We start from the raw sequence: 25,659 nt of genomic DNA on the forward strand, positions 1-25,659 counted from the left end.
ACATTACCAGAATCTAAGTGCTGTGAAGTAATATTTTATTTTACTGAATATATATCGTTTTTCTTAACAAAAGCCCGCATTTGTTCGGGGCAATGTTTCTTGAACTAGCGTTCCTGCGTTACCGTTGCTGGTAAATGTAAATTTTGGACGTCAGTAACTCCCCTGCAGAATACTACGCTACACCAACTTAAAGAAATCAGCAACTAAATTATTGAATCACTGAAACGTCAATAAAAAAGTCGACGACTCCGACGAATCGTGCAGCGCAGCACTATAAACCATAGCTCCACAAACACAGAAGCACTTTGCACGTACTGTGGGCAGCAGATATCAGATGCACATAACATTTTCCCACAAGCTACACAGCTGCAGCAGTAAAATGGAATCTGACGTGACTCAGGGATCCCTCAGGACCCTTCAAAAAATCTTGAAACTGCCCATGGTATCTCTTTGAAACCGCTGAACAGGCAATGCGCTACATATTAGGCACACCTGTAGCTCAGTAGCAAAGGCACTGATAAAATGTTTGCAAAAAGAACAGCGATTTTCAACACACACATAACAAAATACGACACTCGTCGCTGCAACAACGATGGCGATTGGCGATGGCATAATGATGATGATGTTGGGCCACGGAAATTAAAGATATTACAAAAAATAAGTACCCAATAAGCACGAGCTAAAGCAATGGCAATGACGTCTGCCCGTCTACCCAATCACCATCCATCATCCATCCATCCAACCAGTTCGAACCTGTTCAGTTTCAACCGTTGAAACTTCAAACTTTCCGGACGCGCAACGGTAGCAGCTGGGTCTTGGCGCCTGCATTCCACTGGTTGTTATACGAAAATCTTTCGAAGTTCTAATCTCCCGCGCGTTTTGTCTTGCAATTTTTTAGCATAGCGAGAACGTACGCAGTGCTGTCCAGTGATAAAAGCTGTTGAGCGCAGCAGAGCTCCCAGAGTACTGTGGTGGACATCGTTTCTTTGTTCTCTGGCTTTCAAGTTTAAGGGGTGAGTTCACTCTTCATTAAAGTATGTGCCTGTTTCTGTGCACCAAATCGCATGTCGTAGAGATGCGTGGCATAATATCGGAATATCGTTTCCTTTATTTATTTGGGCTTCGTATCACCGATTGAAGCACATTGGAAGTGTGGGTTGGGTTGACCTGGAGTAAGCCAGGCCAGATATCCCACATTGGACACGCTCCGCTCTAACACTGGGAACGAGGCTTAGACGGAAGTAGGCACAGTCTCGAACAACTGCGGGGGGGGGGGATACCCCCCCCCCGCGCGTGTAATATGTACTGACCTAACCTAACCTAACCTCACTAAGGAATTTGCAAATTACAGCGCAATTTATTATTACTAGCATACGTGCGACTTCCGGTTAGCCTTGTTCCCAGGAGGGGGGTCCGATATGGGAATTTTGCAATTTCGGTTGACCTGACTGCACTTGCATTCAAAGTAGTGATTAACGTTGTGTGCAAGGTTGTGTGTTCGGCAGTACAACGTTTCAGTAAGTGCCTTGGTTCGTCTTGGTGCTAAAACAAACACGGTATCACTCCACTAATTAACCATCGAGATTCACGAGTTTTCGATGACTGTTGAAGTCTTGAGTAAACGAAAGTCGACAGTTACGGTTTGCAGGGCGGACACGCTGGAACGTAAATGCTGGTTAGTTCATTGTCATGTCAGCCCGACTTCGGTTGTTGCATTTCTCGCTGGTACTGAAACTACACATTGAAAATTTTGCGCAAGTACTTTTGTTTGCATATCATGGTTTCATAGTAACTGCATTTTTCTTTTTATAGGTGCTTGGACTATCTTGCATCGGTGGATATGAAAATAGTGGTAACCTACCCTACGAAACAGCTATTTGCACATAAGCTTAACAGTTCCCTGTGAGGTGAGGGGAAGCAGTTGTCTCTGACGTGTCACTGTGTTGTCCTTCAATGTTCCTGATGTTCGATGTGCCCCCTAATCTTACTCTAGAGGGAGCCTCTTTAAATTTTTTGTCAACAAAGTATTCCAAATACAGTTGTTGGAAGGCTCTAACTGATTTCCATTTGCATGGTTGTCGTGTGGTTAACGAAATCGAACTTTTTTTCAGATGCTGTAAAAGTCAGCAGGGAAGTGCGATGCAGAAGAAACGACTGCCAGAAGCTTGCTAAGGAACCGCACAACATGTGTGGGCAGCAGACAAAATATTCAGCAAACGGTACAAAACTAGTATTTCTGTGCTTAGTTGTTTTGAAACATCCTCGGACCATCCTTGGTATTGTATGGAGAACAGCGTAACTATGTGATTCCGTCTTACTTCACCCAAACAGCTACCTGCAGTAGTGCAAGATTTGAATTCCTAAAAGGTTTATTCACTGAAGTCACCTCAGCGCCATACTATAGGTCCCTCAATGTTAAGTCCTTGCATTTGTTCGCTGCATTATGCTTTTTAGGTGACTATTAACACCAAAAATATGGAAATTGCTCGGATATTCTACAAATCACAGAGCAACAACTTTTACACACCAGATACACGGTGAGTATAACATGAGTAACAGCTTGACTGCAACCTACAATAGGGCCGAGATCTACAAAGGCCCATGGCAGCAAATCTGCCTGCTAGCGACAGTGGCTGTCTCCTGCGGATGACGTCGTGTGAATAAACCTTATATTTGACGTGGTGATACAGCTCTTGCTTTGTATTGTCTTTTATAATATACACAGTGTTTATTTTTATCCTGTACAGAATTTTTGCACCAAAGTTATGAGAGCAGCATAGATGTTGTTTTAGCGTCATGCAGTGGTGGAAGTGCTGCGCCAATCATGGAGTGCTAGCAGTCGCCTGCTCGACCAGGTAAGGTCGTGTGTCACGAGAAAACTCCTGTCACATTGATGTACTTTCACAGCGACATCTGTTACATCCTCATTTCCCTGAGATCCTGGCAGCGTCCGCTAGAGCCCTGCGCGGATAAGATTTTTAGCATCCGCGCACACGTTACCCGATCCGCACCGCTGCATACACAACCGTTTACATCTGCAAGTTTCGAAGGACGCGTAAACACCGCCGGAAGAATGTTGGTATAATTTCAGATGCCTCCATGCTTTCACGGAAGGACTCACGACAACAAGCAAAGGTAAACATTTCAACAAACACGATATGGAGAGACTTCTGGAACGCTACCTCGCCGGTGCTCGTGTGGACACCAAAATGCCTTCTCTCCCGTCTTGGCTGTGCATGGTCAAAGGTGAACCCGAGCATGCGCTCGCTGTCGGCGCGCAATACGAATAAATTGCTAGTAGAAAAATTACAGCATGCGGTATATCCGCATCCGACCTCGAGCCATCCGATCCGCACACCGCAGAAAGTGATAAATTCTCATCCGAATCCGCAAGTATCTTACGGATATCCGCTTCCATCCGCGGATGGTGCAGGGCTCTAGCGTCCACATCAGGTAGTCACGCGCAAACAGATTTTCAGCTGTTGCTGCAATTTGTGTTGTGTAGCTGTAACAGTTCTGTGATTTTTGTGCGTGCAGCTTCTTTTCTTTATGTGTCTCTCAGATCAGTGTTGATACAGTTTTTGCTCTTATGTGGCCAGACAAGCATCCCGCGAAAGAGTGTGCATAGCCACTAAACAAACTAGTTAGAACTAGCAGGCTACATAATGCTTTCTGACATGTTTTGTTATATTTTCTAGCCACAGTGAGTCATTGGAGGCAGTGCTGCAGCACCAACAATCACTCATTGGAAGAAAGGAATGAGGTGGCCATCAACACCCTGCTGCCAGTTCAACACTCCTCAGTCAAAACACAAGACGCCTGCTTGGCGGCAAAGTCAATCCAGTTTTAGACAGAGTTTTGTACCGTAGACTTCGTGTGTGGTTTACTGTGAATAAATGTTTATGCTGAGATCCGTGTTGCTATCAATTATATCACATTTCTGCATGAATGCATGCCAGGACGCAATGCACGCCAGGCTGCATGAAAGCAACAGTAGTATGCCGCATTAACAGGTTGCACGGTGCAGTTTCTTCCTGCTGGAGGTAGTCACTCATGCAAACACCTCCCGTTTCCCTGAAAATCGCGGCAACGATGGGACCCATCCTTTGCGCTATTTTGCGACTTATGAGTATGCGATTTATGAGTAAAAGAAGCTGCGCATGACGCTTTCCTTCTCAATTTCCTTAAGAAGGCCGACAACGCAGAGCGGGCTCCCATTGGTCTCCTCGGACGATTTGTCCAATCAGAGATCATTTCCAGGAGACCAATCGCAGACCTCTCCGCAGAGTCAGGCTTCATAAGAGGGAGAGAGAAAGTGTAACTCGGGGTTCCTTTCCCTCATAAGACACAAAAGGACGCAACCGACAAGTCCTGTTCCTTTTATATCGGTATCAGAGTAATGACATGTTTCATTCCACGTCAAAGGCTGAAGTGAAAGAAACTTTAGTGCCCTTTCTAGTGGTGCAGAACATCGGGGACAGCGACCCCGCGGTGGAAAGCTGAGAGGAAGACCTGCTGCCATGAAGAGACATACAGAAGAACCGCGATCAGGGAGAGCACGAAAGCTGTAAGGTAAGAGGCAAGGTAGCGGCATGCTAATCGGGGAAATCCCATGTGTGTCGCATTCGCCCTGAAGCCAGTGGAACGGGGACAGTACCTCTATCTTTCTCCCTTTTCCAACATACCTGTGTATCAAGTATGGCAATCTGGCTTTGCTTGCTAGAGTCCGGCAATTGCGGAACTTTTCGAGTTCCAAAAAACCTACACCTTTGTCGAGAGGGTCTAGAACATCTGAACCTCCAAAGTGTAGCACTCCACAGACGAAGAGATACAAATTCATGCTGCGGAGACCACGTAGAAGATCCAAGGGCGAGCCAGTAAAGCTGGAACGGTTGTGGTACCGTAATTTCACGCGTATTAGCCGCGGCTAATGCGCGATTTTTTTCCTCACGGGCGCTCTGCGGCTTATCCACCGGTGCGGCTTATCTGATGACTATTTTTACCTGGTATTTTCCCCACACTTCGGTTTTAACGAAAGGGCCGACGGTGTTTCTGGAACAGCAGTACCCTGCCGATGCAGGAACAGTGCATAACAGGAACGGGTCCACATTCGAGTAGATTGATCTTGCTGGTGCATTCCCCCAAGCAGACTTAAGTGCTGATAGTGATTCACGTCTTCTGGAAGACCACTGACCCATCAATTCCATGAAAACCGCCCAACAAACCTCCTTTGTTGTACACTATGTCGACCCCGGAGTATGGACCACAGGGTTTATGGTCTCGTTTGTCGCACAAATCAGTCGTCTCGTATTGCCCGCGGCTTATCTCCGAGTGCGGCTTATCTGGCAGAAAAATTTCAAAACATTCCTAAAAACGCGTCCTGCGGCTTATATGCGATGCGGCCTATACGCGTGAAATTACGGTAGTTTCCCCGTTTGCAGTTACTTTATTATTTAGTATGTTTATCCTCGTTTATTTCACTGCCGCAGCTACTGCCACGTTGCTCCTTCCCTCCCACTCCAAAGTTCCTCCGGTAGAAACAATTTAAGTAATTTTTCAATTCTTTCATAATATGCCATACGTTCTGGGTTCGCCTACCATGTCCGGGTCGCTCACTCGGTCCAAAATAGAGGCTTTTATGCCTCACACCGCTCAATCAGTCCCCAACACGCTCCCTCTGCTGTGAGCACTACGCCCACCTTGTTGTTGTCTCCAAAAAAAAAAAGAAAAAGAATGTTTATTGCATTCCGCTGAGTTCTCGTGGGCACCCACACGCCTAAGGGAGCAAACAATGAAAGGAATTGTCGTTCATCAGAAATTACGATAACTGTAAGCCGCTTTGGCCTCAAACAAAAACATTATATGCACTCAGTGATGACTGATCGTGCATCCTCCCAGAAACCTTCACAATAGCTCGGACTCCAGCCTGCGTTTACAAGCCTTCTGGTGCTTTGTCTCCTTACCTGAATGTACTCCCCCAGTTGCGAAGATATAACTTCACGTCGGCGATCATGATTGTCACCCTGTGTCACGGTCTTGAAACCGTCTCCGTGTCACAGTCTTTGCACCTCCTGAAACTCACGGGGGTGTAACTCGGGGCTATGAAACTCAGGTCAATGTTATCCTTAGTGATGAGAATTCAACGGCTGTGCCAGTTCTTGCAATAATGAAGAGATAAACACGACATGGTGATTCTGATGATACTAACGGTATGCTTAGCCACATAATGCCCCCCAAACAATTCTTTCATGCGTTCATATGTAACGCGTCGTAACTGCACTTCCTATCTCGCCAATCAGAAAAACAGAGCCGGCATTTCCGTTCAAGCATTTTAATGAAACTGCACATACACGGCGATACACGCAAAAAACTCACATGGTGATATTCATCTAACATGAAGATCCAAAAACCTCTGAAGCTTAGGCGAACAAAGAGTTCAAATATGTTATATGTACACTGATTATCACTCGTTCCACTGAAAACACACATCTTCCAAGGGGAAGGGCATCGCTTGCTATCCTACAAGTAACATTCACTTACAGTTACTTACATCTATCAACGTACCGCCACACTTTGTTACACGCCAACAGAAACGTATCTCACTTTCGCAACAGTGCCAGGCCACTTGCATTCAGTAGCTGAGTAACCGACCCACTTCTGTTCTGGTGCTGACCCTCTGTTATTCATCACAGCACGAATTGCTATTATTTTTTATTAGCCCTGCAGCTCCACAGAATCCCCGTGTGCTACTTGAATTCCAACAGAGGTAACATCCAAGTGAGGAAGAAATAATTTCTTTATATTGAACCATCTCAGAGAGGCAGCCAGTCGAAATACAATTCGTCCGTCATTGTCAACAACATTGGCGTCTGCGTGGAGGATTAGCAGTTTGACCATTTTGATGTCTTTCTTTTCTGGCACTTCGCTCTCTTTGCTCTCCTCACTGTTTTCAGATTTCTTCTCAAACTGCTGGATATCCTTACGAAAAATGTACGCGAGCGCTGTCATGCCACATTTATTCGTGGCATTCACTTCCGAATAAGGAAGCAGCAGTTTAACGACATCGCAACAATTTCCCAATGCACTACACAGCAGAGCCGAGTCACCATCTCCATCGCTAATGACAGTATCTGAGTGAGGGAGAATCGCTCCCGTTGCTTCAACTCGACCGTCCTCCGCACTAAGATGCAGCGGGGTGCAACCATGTTTGTCACCCTTAGAAGCAAATGAATGGGGAAGAAGGAATTCAACAATATCAGTGTAACCTTCCCTGGCAGAATAATGCAACGGATTATATCCATATGTGTCAAAGTCGTCGGTCGATATGAGAGGGAGTAGAAGTTTCACAATGTCGATATGGCCATAGAGAGCGCTGTGGAGAAGTGGAGTAGCGCCTTTGTGATCTCGTACATTGAAACATATTCTCGAAAGGAAGAATCTGACTACTTCCAAGTGGCCCCCCATAACTGCCCAGTGGAACGAATTCTGTCCATATTTGTCGGTATCATTGGCTGACAAATGAGGAAACAATAGCTTTACTACATCCAAGTTTCCGGTACGAGCACTCAGATGAAGTGCAGTGCAGTCATCTTCATCGGCAGTATTAACGACAGAATGGAGCAGCAGGAGTTTGATCATTTTGATGTTCTGTGTTCCAAGTGTGCTGCAGCTTCTGTTGCTCTCCGCAGAGGTTTCTTGTTTCGATCGGTGGGTACTACAACATGCTTCTAGAAGTGCTGTCTTCCCCGATTTATTCGTGGCATTCAGCTCAGAGTAAGGAAGTAACAGTTGCACCACTTCGCAGTAACGTCTGTCCGCGCACACATGTATGGCTGTATCACCATTGTCATTGCAAACTGTAGTATCTGAGTGAGGGAGAATCACACGCGATGTTTCTACGTGGCCCTCTCTTGCGGTAAAATGCAGCGGGGTGAAACTCGGTTTCATACCCTTTGAAGCAAACGAATGAGGAAGAAGAAACTGAGCAATTTCAGTGTAACCTTCTATGGCAGAATAATGCAAAGGAATACATCCATACGTGTCGAGGATGTCAGCTGATGTCATAGGAAGGAGAACCTTCACGATATCGATATGGCCATGGAGAGCGCTATGAACGAGTGCAGTAACGCCTTCGTGATCTCGTCCATTCAAACACATTCTCGAAAGGAAGAATTTGACTACGTCCAAGTGGCCCATGATGACAGCCCAGTGCAACGAGGTCAGTCCATGTTTGTCGGCATCATTGGCTGAAAGATGAGGAAACAGTAGCTTTACTGCATCCAATGTTCCTGTGCGAGCACTAAGGTGAAGTGCAGTGCAACCATCTTCATCGACAGCATTAACGACTGAATGGAGCAAAATAAGTTTCGTGACCTTGACGGCTTCCTTTTCGGATGCCTTCCTTTCTGGACTCGTTTCTTGTCGCGATTCATACTCTCTCGTAACGCCACCAAGCATTTTCGGAAAAGCACGTAAAAGCACATCGAAGCTTGTGCTGACCGTTGCCTTGCCTCTTATCCGCAGTATGTATCCTCTAGAAACACTGCTCAAGAGTAAATTATCACCATCTTTGTTTTTCTTATCTACGTCTGAATAGGGAAGGAGGAGCTTCACGGCACTCATTGAATTGCAGCACGAACTTTTGTGCAAAACAGTGTCGCCATCGCAGTTAGAAGCGGTGACGTCCACGTGAGGAAGGATCTTCTTCATTACTTCTGTTTGCACTACCCGGGCCGTCTTGTAGACTCCATGCAAAGGAAGCCATAGACAGACTTCAGTACTTTCAAAAACATATCCAGGATATGCTGCCAGGTGCAAAGGTGTATTTCCTTTTTTGTCACGGGCATCACTTGATGTCGAATGGGGTATTAACAGATGCAAAATATTCGAATTACGGAAAATCGTACTCAAGTGCAGCGGCCTCTGACCACCAGCATTTGACGCATCACTTGCAAGGCGACTCAAAACGTACTTGCAAGCATCGTGTGCTCCCACCGCTGCGTACACATGTAAAAGTGTGGAGCCGTCTTTCGCCACAACTCTGATGTCCGAATAAGGTAAGAGTACTTTGAAGACTTCATAAGACTTCACGTGGAAGATAGGAGAGTGTCCGTGAAAGCACTGAATCGTATCAATATCGATTCCTGGATGTTTAGTAGTTTTCTGTCTATGACCCGTCTCATGAGGATCCGTAACAAAGGGCCGTTCGGCATTCTTCAGTACTGCACACGCTTTCAAAATGCAATTCAAGAGATCTTTCCACTCCATCAGCACAGCCTCGCGTATCATTGAAGATGCGAAATCTCGTTCTCCTGTAGTCTTTTTAGTGGCAACAGGCAGTTGCTTCGCCCAGTTGACGCTCTTCTCACTGCAGTGTTTGCAAAGTTCATTCAATCTTTTCCAGTTGCGTATTCTGTCGGCGTACATCAAAGGCGTCATTCCGAGTCCGTCTTCTTCTAGCAATTCCTCAGCCATTTTCTCACCGTGCATCTCAGTGACCTTGTCCAATGTCTCTTCATCTGCATACAACGCTGCTATATGCATAGGCGATCTTGAAAAAGCATCACGGCTGAACGGCACCTCAGCACCATTCTCAACACTCTGCCAGTCATTGTTCATGATATGTCAGTGAAGTGCGTGACATTTTGCTCCCAATGCATCGAAGAAGTTGAGGACCCCATCATAATCGCTGTTTCCGTACATGCTGGCGACAAACTTTGTAACGTCGCCCTCCACGTTGTCTTCCTCTTTAACCTCATTAGCGAGAAAATGAGCTGCGAAAAACTCTGCAAACGTTTTGTGCAGAAACATGGGAATCGCGAAGCTGTGTCCCACCACCAATCCGTATTTAAGGCGACCGTCAATGACACGTTGCATTAGTTCTCCACCACGTTCGAGTTTCCGGAGCTCCTTTTTCGTTAGCAACATGGTCAGCGATTCTTGGTCGAAAACAACTTTGAGGCCGAGAAGACCATGGTTCTCGTAGAAAGTCGATCTGGCGTCTCCCTCTGCGTCCTGCACAATAGTGAGGCTTTGGTTTAAAACCGTCCCTCCTCTCAGTTTCTTCAGATAAATAGTAAACTTCTTTTCAACGAACTTCTCATAGATTTCTAAAATGCTGAATTTTTCTCTATGTACAGGATCCTCTGCGGGGTATCCGAGTTCAGACTTCTGGAGTTGTGGTTCATCGATTTCTGCAATCATTTGAATCAGTAGCGGGTTGTTGGTGATCTTATTTTTCCCCTGCGAAGAAAATCTTTCTAAGGATCCGCGCGCGTCTGAGTCCAATTTCTCATCACTGGTTTTGCAATCATTTCGTTTCCAAAACATTTTCAGAAATTGCACTTGTTCTTTATATTTCAAACCGACAATTTCGAAAGCTATCGTGTGCAACTTGTTTTGCAGTTCGAACTTTGAGCTATTCCGACTGAACAAAAATATTTTCGAAATCATAGTTTTTTGGAGGGCAACCACTAATTCTAGCAAAAATTCACGGACTTGGGGGACGACCTCGTCGAATGCGTCGAAAATGACGAAAACCTTGAAAGGCCTGGCAGTAGAGACACTCCTCTCGAGAAGGTTGAACTCGAAGGTGTCCTCCTTTAAGCCGCATAATTTAGCAAGTAAGACAACTCCCATATCATTGCGTTCCACGCACTCAATGTTAATTTTTTGCATGTCTACATACAGCACCCATGTCATTTCTTCCTGAAATTTTATATACTGAGCCATGCACAATGACATGACACTTTTTCCCATTCCAGGATCGCCACAAATGACCACGACCTTATCAGCAACGTCACGAAGCAACTCTTTCATGTTACGAATCTCGCATTCACCGGCAACTGCTTCCATGAGGAGTCCAAGAGGACCATTAGATCTGACCCAGTGGAATCTCGAACTTCTTGAGTCGTACCGAAGAAGGTGGACTGTCTTGGCTCTGTAGATAGCCGATTGCGCAAGTGCATCGTAACTGTTCCCATCATCCAGCAACACACATCTTTCGAAACTTTCCACGTGGCTGTGATGGCACGCACGGCACCCTGGAAGAAGGAAAGCATCGATGGCTTCGCCGCAGGAACCCACGATTGCAAATGCCTCGTTCGGCAGAGTACGTAACGCCGCACTAAGATCCACCTGAGTGACACGTTCGCATGTGCGTTCTATGTAGTAGCTAGGTATCTCTTCGTACAGCGCCTTGAGTTTCGGTCTCACCTCAATTTCTTTGTCTCGACACAACTTTAGAAATGTGTTTTCCAGTAGGTCCCAAAACGTGTTTCCGGTCTGTTCCTCTGCGCTGACGTTCCTTCTTTCACCACATGATCTCATTACTTCATCAACCGATAGTTTGCACAGCTCTTGAAACTGAATAGAAGAGGATTTCAACACGCTGGCTTTACATCCATCTGTTATATCGGTAAGCCCACAATTGGGCACAGCAACGACCTGTCCGTTATTTCGGAAACATTTATTAATCTCTTCTACGAACTCATCTTGCTCAGCACTTTCGGTCAACACAATCACTTTGGTGTCCCTATGTGTAGCCAAACACTCTAACAGTTCTACAATCGCTTTTGGGTCGTCAGCTTGCCGGTAATGTCTTCTGTCAGACGAAAGAATCACATAGCTGCATTTGTTGTTCTGCAACGCTTCTTTCAGTTCACCGTCCCACATACCTACTTCGAGGAATACATACGACTGTCTCTTCAACCTAACAGCGTCATGAATCATCACTTCGAGGAAGGTCAAGTTCGGAGCGCTGAGAACGAGAAGCGGGCAATCTTGTAAATCAAATTTGGTCTTAAACTCTATTCCAAGGCTTTGTGTCTTCTCAGCTTTACAAAGCCGCAGATTTTGTTTTTTTATCTCTTCTCTATCTTTGTCTGGGCGATTGTTGCGGACGAACTCCTTCATGTCTGGAACGATGGTTTCGTTAAACAATTTGAGCAGTCTGGGAACTTGTTCCTGTAGGAGCGCTTCTCCTGATGGCATGTGTGCCTCGAGAGTGTCGTGCATTCCGAAACACATCAACGCGAGCATGTGTGGGACCCTCACGATAAGTTCTTGTTCTTTAACATCCGTCTGATGAAATGCCCGTGCTATGATTTCGTGTACTTTATCAATCCTGGACTCGATCTCATTCAGAATGCTTTTGTAGTAGTTTCTGCGCTCTGCGTCACCTATCATGTATGGCTTTCCATCATTTTCGTACACCATGTCCAGGGCAGTATGACAGAACTCGTGTGCCATCGTTCCTAGAAGTTCATCGTCCTCCCTCTTTGCTCCAAGATAGATTTTTTCCTCTCGAGGCAGAGTCAGACCCAAGGTGGTTTTGTAATCGCTCCCAAGCATACAGTGTAATTTCTCGCTCTGGAAGTCGAATATGATTTCTAACAACGGGGACGTAGCAACAACCCTGAGAATAGTGTACACCATTGGAATCTTAGCGAGTGTTTCATACAATTCTTTCACTTTGACTTCGAACCCGTCACTGCTCGTTTTGCTTGATGATTTGCTTACTAGTTGTTGAGCAACATTGCACTTGTGCACAAGCAGGCGCAGCTGGTAACGATACTCAAGTTCCTCCATGGGATTCAGTCTCCCAATGAAGTCTTCTTCTTCCTGTTTTCTCTTTTTCCTCTGGTTAAGTCTGCAGTGATGTGTCGTTAGCAGGGCAGCTATTTTAAGTTTTTGCTTCGCTAGCGCGTTACACAAAGCTGATTTCTCACTAGTCGGGTCCAACCACTGGCTGAGATCTCTCTTCTCTTTTAGACATTTTTCCACCTCACCCAAGTCGCCTTTGTCGATGGCATCATGCATCGCTTTCCGAATCGTTGCCGTCTCGGGGGACCTCTCCATGTTGACGCTAGAATCCGACAATCCTCCATCTTCATCCATCGTTGTCTCGAGTAATCATGCGTCCTGCAAGCACATGACAGAAGGTATATTTCTGGAAAATCAATCAATAAAAATCAATTCGTGCTAACCATGTGACAAAATGGTTAGCAGCAATAAATGGTCGTCCGTCGTTCAACACCTGTTTGAAATTCCAGATGTTCCCCAAACGATCGCTACACTTGTCGGAGTCACCATTACGAGCTCACGAGATAAACGGGAAGAGTACCCTTCGAGGTATATGGAGTCGCTGACCCGTATTACCAGCCTGCAACTCAGCATGCTGCACCCTCATTCGCTGGACAGCACTGCAGTCCAGCGAATGAGGGTGCAGCATGCTGAGTTGCAGGCTGGTAATACGGGTCAGCGACTCCCTATACCTCGAAGGGTACTCTTCCCGTTTATCTCGTGAGCTCGTAACTGGCTGAGCTGGCCATGTCAGCTGGCGTGAGCTGGTGAGCTAGTGAGCTGGCGTGAGCTGGCCATGTCACGTCGAGACTGGGAGGTACCCAGGTTCGAATCCCGGTGCCGGCTGTGCTGTCTGGGGTTTTTCCTGGGTTTTCCTCAGACGCTTTCAGACATATGTCGGCACAGTTCCCTTAGAAGTCGGCCCAGGACGCACATTCCCCCAGGGCGTGAGTCGTGACGTTGCCCACATACGTGAGGCCGACAACGGCACGCCCTATCACCACCACCACCACCACCTGCGTTTGCAAATCATTTCACGACCCCTCTAAACTTGACAACGATCAGTTGTAACGAGTTATTTATATAATTTACCTAAAGGGCTACGAGCGTTACAGAAGGGAGTCGATTGCAAAAAACGTTTCAAGCAACATAGCAATAAAAACTTGCGTTACGAAATTTCACAGTTGGGTAACATGATCATAGACAGCAGTTTTAAATAGATGAATGGATGAAATCGATGTGTGACAAACAGCAAGCTGGTTCCAATTCTGGCTTGTACGGGGAACAAAGGAATCGGTGAAGCATTGAAAAAATGGCTAGGAAGCAAGCGAGCTGGTGAAGATGATGCATAATGTAAAAAACCCGTGTTTGTGTCTGTCCCTTCGTGTTCCCTAGTTTCGGGGTTATTTACATTATGCATCGGCGAAGCATGTTGTACGCGAAATAGGTATGCGCACTTTTCGGCCATGATTGGTGCGGTGGGAGATGTATTTGGCAGGACAGATAAGGTTAGTTCGCAGCTAGTCAGTGTGGTAATAGACTTTGCGGAGGAGAAACAGTCGGGAAATTTTCCGGCGTACCGCAACATCGGTTAACTGAAGGCCAACTGGCCGTACCGTAACAGTGGGACTGATGGCTTTTAGAAGTTCTCGAGTGTGTTTAGAAGTGAAATAATGCATAGAAGTGAGAGAAGGCCATATAACGAGTCTAAAAATATAAGAATTAAAAATTACGTGATCTGGAGCCTTTTTTATATGCATTTCATTAACGCCATCTGAACGACATAAAAAGCGCGGCCACGCTAAGCCTAACGATTTCGGGATTTCGGATCTCATTCCCGCGCCCACTAGGCGGTGCGGGCATGGAGGAAGGAAACACAGCTGGGAGCGGCCGATTTCGAACAGATTTCCGTGAGACCCCTCTGGCGGTCGCTCTTGTCAAAACCGCCATTACTTCCTGTCCACCACGTGATCCTCTCTAAAGTTTCGGTTTAGCAACGCTTTGTTGCTCGCGCTGCTTTTCGTGCTTTTATGCTCTTCCAAAGCCATTTACTCTTATCACATTTACTAAAATGTGAGTGCCATTGCGGAAAAAAACGTTTTGTTAACGTGTTCTTACCGCGGCTGCGGCTGTCGTTCAACAGAATGCAGCTCTGTCACGGGAATCACGTTTTATCCGTAAGTACGTACTTGATCGGTTGTTTCGTACCCCTGTCTATGATATAGTCATCTTGAATCGTTCGTTTGCAAGCTGGCCGTGTGCGACAGCTGCACATTCATTTGATTTCCTCCATTGTTGTGCAAGTTTGATTACTGGCATGCTTTACCATATCAGCAACAACGACACAAAACGTAGCGACGTCGTCACACAACCGTCGCTGCCACGGTTGATGTTTCTAGTCCTGCGTGCCTGTCCTACAGACTGTGACCTGTCTCGTAGCACAAGGATAAACCGAGAGTAAACCTCCGAACACACGCAAATAAAACTGGACCCGCGGCGTTCATCACAATGCAACTGCAAGAGAATCACGACTCCCGTAGTCTGCTTAGACAGCTGGCCTGCGCATGCTCTTGGGGTCACGTGAGCGGTCACATGGTAGACAGGAGCATCCCAGAATGCAATGCGAAGGCCGTCACGCTCCTCCCAATGCCAAAAGTTGGAAGCGCCGCTCCTGTGTTTCCTTCCTCCATGGATGCGGGCATGAGCCTGTTCCTGACTAACGATGGCAGAGTCCCGTTGCTATAGTAACAAACTTTCGGCTAACTTTCATAGAAGTGACTCTTGCGGTCGTTTAGTTCCCGAGGATGAAACGCGCAGCTCTTTTGTGTACGGTTTCGAAGGCGTTACTAAAGCGTCACCTGACCTGGATCCCAGACGGAAGCTGCATGATGGAGCTTTGTAGATTCCGTACCACAATACAAAAAGGAACACTGAAGCTTCCTTAGTTTAATATATACAAGCTTTCGAGTGGGGCACCACGCTTCATCAGGTACAAGGTGTGAAGTTCGCGTATACAAGTATTAAAATATATATATATATATATATATATATATATATACAGGGTGTCCACGCTAAGTGTGAACAGATTTTTTAAAAATATATATAACACTTTTTCCAACATTAAATCGCAATATAGCATATGCTGAAGGGCACTCCTTAGCAGGGCATTAGCAAAGTCCAAAGGCAATGTCTTAATTAACTTTCATTAATTAACTTTTTAATTATAAAAGCAACAAAGTTGTCCCAATGAGAACATCTGTTCCTTTCGGTCACCTGATATCGTAGCCGTTTTCAGAACAAAAATCCGTTCGATAGACCGCCCGCAAAAAATTCGTGAATCAACGCCATATTTTTTCTTTATTTTCTTCATTGCGCTTCTTAGAAGACGCGTTTTTCTTTCACCCCCAATGTGTGAGAGAGAAAGAGCACACTATCGCCTCTCGCGTCCTGGAAAAAGATTAAAAGGAAACAGAAAATGCAACCCAAGATAAGGCCAGTCCCGATAGAGTCACCCGATACATTTGTTTTTGTTTTGTTTCCGCAAGTTAAAGCTCATCTTCGACGCATGAGGCGGCACTGTGCTCCTTCCCCCTCTCCCGTTGGGGATGAAGGAAATACGCATCTTCTAAGAAGCGCAATGAACAAAATAAAGAAGAAAATGGCGTTCCCTCACGAATTTTTTGCGGGCGATCTATCGAACGTATTTTTGTTCAGAAAACGGCTACGATATCAGGTGACCGAAAGGAACAGATGTTCTCATTGGGACAACTTTGTAGCTTTTATAATTAAAAAGTTAATTAATGAAAGTTAATTAAGACATTGCCTTTGGACTTTGCTAATGCACTGCTAGGGAGTGCCCTTCAGCATATGCTATATTGCAATTGATTTCATCTTGGAAAAAGTGTTATATATATTTTTAAAAAACCTGTTCACACTTAGCGTGGACACCCTGTATATATATATATATATATATATATAAAGAGGGGGAAAAGCCATTAAAAAAAATAAGTAAATGATGCTAGACGTGTTTGAAGTGTTACGACGTGTTATCGCTCGCTGAGTGACCCCTGGTTTGCCAATCCCGAACGATGCGCAGCTACCCAGGGCCGACGAGCCGCAAACACGGCGAAACACGTGTCCTCTGGTGCTGTCGCATCGTTCAATGAGTATCTATATATATATATATATATATATATTTATATACTTGTATACGCGAACTTCACACCTTGTACCTGATGAAGCGTTGCCCCCCCCCCCCCCCCCCCGGCGAAAGTTTGTATATATTAAACTAAGGAAGCTTCAGTGTTGCTTTTTGTATTGTGCTACATTTCTTATCGGACTTGACTTCTCCTGTTTCACTGAAATGCTGCTATTAGATTCCATACCGCAAGTTGATGGAATAACCGCATTGCCAATTTCGGTGTCGTACTTCTGGTACTTTGAAGCACGACTTACTAGATTATAGCGACTGTGTCATAATCGGCAAAACCAATGAGAAGCCCGTCCGCACGATCCGCTAGGGGAGCCACTCATCAGGCGGCGAGGTCTGCATCATGATTGGACGATGAAAATTTGAATTTTAAACGCGCACAAGCGGAAGCGTGAGTACCGTAAAGGGGTATACCCACATGCGGTGCGTATGCGCGGAAACCGCTTTCCGCTTGTCATGCGCGGCTTGCCGCCTCCCCTCTCCGCTCCGCTCGCGAGTCTCTCGTCCACAGCGGGAACTCGTGAGACTGAGCTAGAGCCGATCAAAATGGCGAGCGACAGCGAAGTTGAGCTACTGACCGTCATAAACGTTCTGCTTTTCACGTCTGTGCTTTTGCGAAATCGACAGCGTAGACGAGGGGAACGGAGGTTCTGGATCCATCCTTTGTGGCGCCACCGAAACGAGGAAGGCCAGGCGAATTGCCTCCTGCCACGTTTGCGCTGCACGGATGAAGCTTTCTACCGCGAGTAAGTCCAAGTCTTTACGATAGGTTCCAATAACCAAACACTACACGTTCTCCTAAGACTTTTTCCTGCTTGTTTTAACTCAAAATAGCTTTCTTCGAATGACCCCCGCGGCGTTCGACACCTTGTTGGGATATGTTCGGGGATCAATCGAACGCAGGGACACACGCTGGAGGAAAGCCATCCCGGCGAGTGAAAGGCTGGCATTGACTCTCAGGTATGTTTGGGACTAACCAAAACTACGGGAAGTGCGCTATAGATCCAAATTGGCTTGTGTTGTGACCAATCGCAGCAGAAAACATGAGAACAGAAAACCCAAGACCTGTTTGATCCTTCTGAGAAAGTAACAAAGTTACTAAATGGATGGTTGTGTTGCTCATAATGCTACACACAACGCACACATAATAGAAAATCAGACTACCTGTAGTGCGATAAAAGATTTAGGAAAGCATGGAAACATAATCTTGGCTGCCTCCAGGGCTGGAGCTTAACTTGAGTTTGAGCATTATAACATGGCACTGCGACATATAAGAAAGTTCTTTTCTGTAGGTTCCTGGCCAATGGGGACACGTTTCGGAGCGCCTCATTTAACTTTCTTGTTGGCCGCTCAACAGCCAGCAGAATAATTAATGAAACATGCGAGGCCATATGGAACTGCCTCCAGGGGCAGTACCTAGCCTTTCCATCGACAACTGAAGAATGGAGACAGGTGATATGAATGATGTTAGCATGATGTGCATGTGAAGTAACACATTGATAGGAGTGCCATCTTCAACAATTATACATTTCTTCAGATTGCATCTGAAATGGAAACAAGATGGCAGTTTCCCAACTGCATTGGGAGCATCGATGGCAAGCACATTGTAATTGAATGTCCAGCCAAGTCTGGCTCGCAGAACTACAACTACAAGGGAACCTTCAGTGTAGTCCTCCTTGCCGTCTGTGATGCTCAGTACCGGTAGGCCTGCCTCCTACTGTTTAGCACCGTATACTAAAATTCTCTAATGTGCTGCTCAACACAGCTTCACCTATGTTGACATGGGGCACCTTGGCGGTGAAAGTGATGCTGGGATCTTTGCCCGTTCAAAGCTTCTGCAAGTGCTTGAAGGCAGTGACTTCGGCATCCCGGGGCCAAGGAATGTGGGGACAGCAGGGCCAATACCACATTGCATTGTTGGAGATGAAGCCTTCCCTCTCAGGACGTTCTTGATGCGGCCATACTCAAGAAGAGGTACGCAAACCAAAATGAAAATAAAACCGCTTGGGCTATAGGTCACACTAGCTGTGTCTTGCCAGAAATAGTCTTATCCAAGCAACGTTGCCCATATTTTACTATTTCAGCTGCAAGTGAACACCACCACAAAATCTTCAACTATCGCCTGTCACGAGCCAGACGCCTCATCGAAAATGCTTTTGGCATTCTGGCCAACCGGTGGCGCATACTCAGGAGGCCATTTAAAGCAAAACGAGAGAATGTGGAGAGAATCGTGAAAGCATGTGTGGTGCTTCACAATTTTGTTATGAAGACATCTTCAATGTTCTACAATCCCATAGGTGCATAAAGACAACTTATTCTCGTGTAGGGTATTTCAGCTGAGACAAGGTGTGTTTCAATCCCAGGGTACACCGACTACGAAGATTCCTGTGGGAACCTGCAGAGTGGAGCGTGGAGGGCAGACGGTGGTGATCTTGGACTGCTGCGCGGGCTAAGTGGAATTGGCTATCATCCCAAAAAGTCAGTAAACCCATAGATATGGATTCGTAAATGTCTTTGCTCACATCAGGCTTGCACTAGAATAAGCTTATCTGACACTTCACAAAGAAGTCTGCTCAGAAACTGGTTTCTTCCTCGACGTTTTTGCGGACGCTGAGTTAATGAGGGTCCAAACATTAATGCGACCTATTTGGCACTTCAGTGCCTGTAGCCTTGTAGCATATCAGAAATAAATAACAAATACAGTTTTCAGCATATGCAATCCTCTTGTTTACGTTAATTGCAGGTCAGCAGCAGCAGTCCGAGACAGACTTGCCCTGTATTTTGTGACTGAGGGGAAGTTGCCATGGCAAGACAAACACATATCGATCAAGGTATTTTCTATTCAGAAGTGCAGATGCATGTACTGTTTGGAACACGGTTGTCGAAGATCTCCATCCCATGGCCGAGCAGTCCCCTATCAGCAATCATGCACAAGGGAACTATACCAATACTGTCTCCATGGGGAGGCCATGCAGCACCACCTGTCAGGACATAGAACCATCACATACTCAGCATAGTCTGCTAGGGAGAGCAGTTGAACGTGGCCTCCCCTCGGGGAAGGTTTTGGTATAGTTCCCTAGTGTGTGAAGTCACCTATAGGGAACCGCTCCGCCACACGCTGGAGATTTTAGAAAACCGTGTTCCAAACAGTACATGCAGTTCATTCGTTTAATCTGTTTACACTACATAAATATACATTAGCTGACAAAGCAACATTGCGACAGACAGAGAGAACTGTCCACGAATGAGAGCTCAGTACTCTGCACTGGTGGCCTCCAGTTCATACAATACATCTCCCAGTTTGTGAAAGGCCTCTCTTCTCTGTGTCTTTCCTAGTTCACGTAGACGTGTAGCCAGAAACTGGCAGAAATGATGTACATCATCCTTTTCTGCTTGCAAAGTCTCCAACTTTGAAGAGCATGCTTCTAAGGATCGCTGTATTGACTGGTCAATCTGATTGCCAGTTCTAGATTTCTTGCTCCTGGGAGGAAAAAGATGTAATATACATGCTTGGGGTACACCAGCGTCACTGAGGTCACGAAGATTGTTTTCAATTTTCAAGTTATAGTGTGAAAGTACCTCACATTTTATTGTACATACCTACCAGCATGACTACAGGACTCCTGCAGTCTCTTTGTTGAGACAGTGGGTGACCTAAAACAGCGAATGGATTTCAACGTAACAGTAAAGCTATCCGTACACATCAGCATCCATAACGATACTCACTGGTCAAGGCATGGTTCCCGTGGAAGTGTGGACTGGGAGACGAACTGAACATCCTGTTCCTGCACCATGTTGCTTTCTTCGTCTTCCTCATAGCTATAAAAAGAACAAGGGCGAAAAAAAATGTGACAGGTTTACTATCTGAGTGGTTACCATGTGCAGATGCTGGCGTAAGTGGATCATTGTTATGTATGCATCATTTTTGTTTCCTTATGTCAGTCAGTGCTTCTTAAACTCAATCTGCCGCACTGCAGCCCACCAAATACATAAAATATAGTGTCATAACCATCCCCGCATTTGTGGTGCATTGGCTTTAGAGTTTGGTGCGTAAACCGTAATACAGAGACTTGATTTCTTCTTGAATGGTAATAGTCTATTGCTTATAGTTCCTTGTGCACATCACAAAGTCTTATACCTGTTCATGTCAACAGGAAAAACAAAGTTTAAGTTTGTCATTGGAAGTGCCTCAAATCCAGGTTACGTGTTTTGCTGGAAGTACTTAATTTTCTTTAGGTGTGTTACATGTATTGCCAAATGTATTTCCTTTGTGATTTCTGTGCAAAAAAGAAAAAAGGCTCTAGACATAAAATGCACTGTAATTGCTAAATATGTCGCATGCTAAATGGCTCATTTTTCTATATCTGTCTCTGGTATCTCCATTAACCCAAGCATTCACTTACAATGAGTTGAAAAGATCTGTGACTGTAGTGGGGGTGCTTGATCCAGCAGAGGTACTATGTTTTTAAGAAGAAATTGTATGTTATTCCTTGTGCAAATGTTCGAAATGCAAGAAGTAAAATTATAACTGCGTTGTACCAACATACCTGCTGTTGTCTGGAATATTTGTTACAATGCTGCAATAAACAAATGCACACAAATAAATTAGCATGCATGTATGCCTTTTGCTCTAGTAAACAAATGTATTTGCTAATGACAGCCTTCTGCACTCAACAATCAATTGTGCATTGTAATTCAATTTCTAAGACCAAAATCGTTCAACACTTACGTTTGTGAAATGCTCCCTGAACACCCGATTATAGTTTTCACTAATTCATAATGTTCCCAAGCTGGCGCCCCTGAACCACTTCTTTGATGTTTTGTGCAGCGATCCTTAAGGTTTTTCCATTTGGCCTCGCATTCCTTTCCTGTGAACAATGCTTCCTTAGCTTCTACCTTGATCGTGATCGCCACTATGCCAACTATTTGCGCTCTACTTACCTGTGATGCCGTATTTAGTCCCGATGTCGGACCAAATACTTTTTTTGAGTCCGGTATCTTTGTAGGATGGCATCGACTTATCGTATAAACAGGGGTATAACCTGATATCCGCAATAAAATCACCGGTTGGGAAACGAAAACTGCGGCTCGCCATGCTTTCCAGCTGAGGACGTTGTCAAAGTGCCGGGAACCGCGTGGGAGGCCGGAAGAAAAACAAGTCGTGACGCCACTTCCGTTCAACACCTGATCGGCTGATGATGCGCGGAATGCCGCTAAAAATCGTGCATTGCGCGGTCGAGGAAAAGCGGAAAGCGGAGGCGGCTTTCGCAAGTTGGCGGCACTCCGCATACGCCTTTCCGCGCAGTTTCTCCGCATGTGGGTACGCGCCTTAACAGACGACCAACCATTGAGCCGCTGGATCTGTACCTATTGACTTTAGATTGACTCTCGGAGCTCTGTAATGTGCTAACAAATTGAACGCAGCAGTTCTTTCAAATGGGTTATGGGAGTTTAACGCATGAGGTTGAAGACACAATGCGCACAATGAACTGCACGTCAGAGTATTGAAAACAGATCTATTTTCATATCATTAGTTGGGTTGGTTTCTAATCTGACAGGCGAGTTATTCGGATTTTGTCGTGTACTATTCTCTCACCAACGAACGTAACATCAAACATCAGCTCTACCGACACCATCTCGATAAAGAAAGCCCGATCCTTAAGACGATTTCACGTAGTCAAGTGCCGTGAAGGAGCAGACAAACAGTTTATTTTGAAGCAGTTGCTTAAAAGCTTATCAATCCAGGACAACAGTTCAATTCTGCATGTGACAGAGAACACTTAAAATTTCGTAGCAAAATGTAGGTAAAAAGGCTCGAGGCGACGTCTTGTAGCGAATAATCCCCATTTCGTCTACCAACTGTAATATATGTTCTCTTCTGATTTGCTGCTTCTGGGGGTTACGCAGCCCACACTTCGCTCAACTTCTTTCGGTTGAGACCCAGTGTTGTCCACATGCAGTGTAGCTTTCCCGCCGTACTTAACAGTCAATGCGCAGTCGGTGGCTACTTCTACACAGTGTTGCCTGTGATTTTAAAATTTTATTTTTAATGTCTACGAGCGAATTAATTAGAACAAAATTTTGGGGCATAACAGCACCGAGTATTCAGGCTATACATAAAACTTCTGAGATTGCACGTTACAGCTTACATATTAATTAAATAAGTCTTAAGGGTTTCAATTCCATCTGCACCCAACACGATGATGACGTATGCCAGGCTCACGAATGGGAGCAATGCATCGGAATATACTAAGGGAAAAGTTCGCGGTAAACACGCCAACTTTTGCTTACCAGTGGGAGTCCCGACGTAACCATGTTGCGCGAAACACGGTGTTACGCTTCTGACTGTACGGACACGTTAGACGCTAACCAGAAATAACATTCCGCTATACGATCGCAAAGAAGACGCCGTCCCCTAGCATTCCGGCTCGCCCGCCCGCCTCGGTCGGTCGGTCGCCAAACCTACCAAGATCCTTCCTGCTGTTCCATGATAGGTCTTCTCCGCGTTGCACAAGAACAACGCCACCATTTTGCGTCGGGCTTTCGGCGTTGTTATCAGTGATGAACGCGGAGGAGCAATCTTATCAGACGCCTTGTAGATTGCTCGCTGTATCATGTCACAAGATTCTGAAGCCACATCAAGATCTAGTCCGTAGTGCCGCCCCGAAATAACCGAGAGTACAAAATGCGTTACGTAGATTTTATTTTGCAGTAGGACTTGTCAGGGAGAGAACAAAGACCGGCACTCACCATTTGCGTGCTTTGAGTAGAGTCAAGCTACCTGCACCGACCACCTGATATCACGACGTGGATGCCACAGGACGGTCATCCCCAACGTTCGGTGACGTTCTGGCAAAGAGAAAGTTATGTTCGGTTTAGAAAAGTTACCTAACTGAGGATCAAGCATTGCACCTTCAAGCAGAAAAGAGAAAAATATGGAGCAGGAATTGAGGCTGATACGATGGCTGTCATGTCAATGCTTTGAGCTGTTCCGAATTAGTGTCCCGTCTCCTGGTTGCTTCACCAGTTCCTGTACTACTTCGGTGCCACTGTTCCTGTTATTGTAACACTGGTTTTTCTTCGCGTTTTCCTATGCTTTACTTATTCGATGACACTCTACCGTTATTCTCTGCCTTAGTGTGTGTGTTGTAGTTCGCCGCGCGGTAGTGCATTGCTCCCTTGCCGTAGAACAATCAATAAGCCATGGCTGGATCTCCCCGCTGTTAATTATAAGTAGCGTGTGCAGCAGAGATAGTTCATTTAACGATGAGTAATGAAGTACATTCTGAATGGAAAATGTATTCTATATAACCCGTAGTTCCCTAGATTCCGTGCATTGACCGGATTGCCATATAGAGCAAATACAAGAAAGGACACGAATGATTGCACAATGGTCAATATGGCAGTAGGCAAAAAAAAAAAACACTGTAAAATCTTTTTACTCGTTTTTGGAACGTCTCAGTTCCAGCAGATAATTTATTCCGTCTATCTGCGCTCATCTATACAGCGTGATTTAATGACCCGATACGCTTAGTTCGATAGCTAACCTACTGCTACACTCGCAGTATCATACTTTTTATCGAATCCCACCACTTTATTAGGACCTTGATCTCGTATTGGAAACTGCTCAAAGACCAGCGCACATGTCCGACGATATCGTACGCTTATATACTGTGACAAATATTCATAAATATTCTCTAGAAGGATTGATGGCTTCGTAAATTTTACCCAGTGCCTGGAGTGTCGTTCCCACAGGGCCGTTCCGTAGAGGTGGTATGCAAAGGGGACATGGGGGGACAAAGGGGTGTGCAAAGGGGCGGCTCCCTCAGAAGGGTCGCTGAAGGGTGAGCTCTACTAGCTGATAGAGTCGAATAATAAAGTGGCAATACAACTAAAGCGAGTGCCTAGAGAATTTTCATTGCAGAATTTAAAATCGAAAATTGACTCGACCTTCATGTCTTTTTTGCTGTTTCATGAAGTGCAGAATATTTATGTAGCAGGATGGATTACCTCTGAAGTCTTCGTATTTACTTATAGGACACATATCTCGGTTCTAGGCCTAAATTTTTTTCCTCAGTGTGACTGTGGCTGTCCAAGTAATCGAGGGAAAAGGTAATAACCTTCCTCTGATTTGAGGTCAGTGATGCTATTAATTGCTCTCACCATATCGGCTCTCTCCCGAGTTATATGGGTTCACGTAAGAGGCGGACGACAGCCGATATACACTCTCATTCCAGTCTCTCTCTCACACAGCTTTCTCACTCATTCATCCATTCGATTGTGGGATGGATTGCCACCTATCCTGCAAGGAATGAAATAGAACGTTAGAATCCAAGTAATAATAACTAATAATTGCAGCCCTAGCTTAGTATTCGGTTAAATATCATTAGTTATTTTCTTTCCCTCAGCCACCAGTCAATCAATCGAGATTCCACTCTCTCCACCGCTCCTTCGTCTACGTCTTCCTATAGCCATTTTCAAAAACCGATCGCCTCCTCAAAGCTTGGCGCTCTTTTCGCTCCGGCCTGAGTCCCCTGCATCTCAGTATCTCATGTTGGAGCAGAGACAGGGGGGAGGGAAGCTCGTCACTTCATCATGATGTAGAAAAACCGCGAATTCATTCTCAGTCTGTCGCAGTAAATGAGGTAAGAAAGTGACACAGATGGGGGAGGGGCTGAGCCTGACACATTCTGCTCTTACTGCTGAGTAACCTCGCCAACCTCAGTGCAGCCTGAGTTCCATGCTCGCGTCGACCCTTAGGACGGAATTACGAACGCCCTGATTCCCCCCAGTAATCATGGCGACGACGCTGGCACGTCGCATGCGAATGTTCCAAGAACAGCTTGCAAGAAGAATGCGGAAAGAGT

At 45.5% G+C, this 25,659-nt stretch overlaps 3 protein-coding genes across 11 annotated transcripts in view; 1 reads left to right on the plus strand and 2 right to left on the minus strand.

The window, feature by feature from the left end:
• LOC135366588 (uncharacterized) overlaps window positions 1–25,659 on the minus strand; it is an 83,109-nt gene that overhangs the window by 30,119 nt on the left and 27,331 nt on the right. For 7 of the 9 annotated variants that reach the window (XM_064599356.1, XM_064599360.1, XM_064599359.1 and 4 more), the window contains 2 exons: window positions 24,956–25,094; window positions 23,543–23,641 (listed from right to left, as the gene is read on the minus strand). Coding sequence is in view for 1 of the 9 variants with exons in the window: in XM_064599361.1 (XP_064455431.1) it covers window positions 9,625–12,897 (3,273 nt within the window). In the remaining 8 variants the exon portion in view is untranslated. Of the gene's footprint in view, window positions 1–9,624; window positions 12,922–23,542; window positions 23,642–24,955; window positions 25,095–25,659 lie in introns of those variants that run through there. The other 2 variants (XM_064599361.1, XM_064599357.1) reach the window with 2 other exon arrangements.
• Window positions 6,316–9,618, minus strand: LOC135366591 (ankyrin-3-like). The gene has a single exon (XM_064599366.1). The coding sequence runs from the start codon at window positions 9,616–9,618 to the stop codon at window positions 6,715–6,717; it is 2,904 nt and encodes a 967-aa protein (XP_064455436.1). The 3' UTR covers window positions 6,316–6,714.
• On the plus strand, window positions 17,339–19,286 carry LOC135367542 (uncharacterized). Its single transcript, XM_064600836.1, has 7 exons — window positions 17,339–17,538; window positions 17,627–17,752; window positions 18,085–18,244; window positions 18,330–18,493; window positions 18,558–18,766; window positions 18,877–19,089; window positions 19,156–19,286. The coding sequence occupies exons 1-7, from the start codon at window positions 17,339–17,341 to the stop codon at window positions 19,284–19,286; spliced, it is 1,203 nt and encodes a 400-aa protein (XP_064456906.1).

Source organism: Ornithodoros turicata, chromosome 8 (genome assembly GCF_037126465.1).
Source record: "Ornithodoros turicata isolate Travis chromosome 8, ASM3712646v1, whole genome shotgun sequence".
NCBI classification, from domain to species: Eukaryota; Metazoa; Arthropoda; class Arachnida; order Ixodida; family Argasidae; genus Ornithodoros; species Ornithodoros turicata.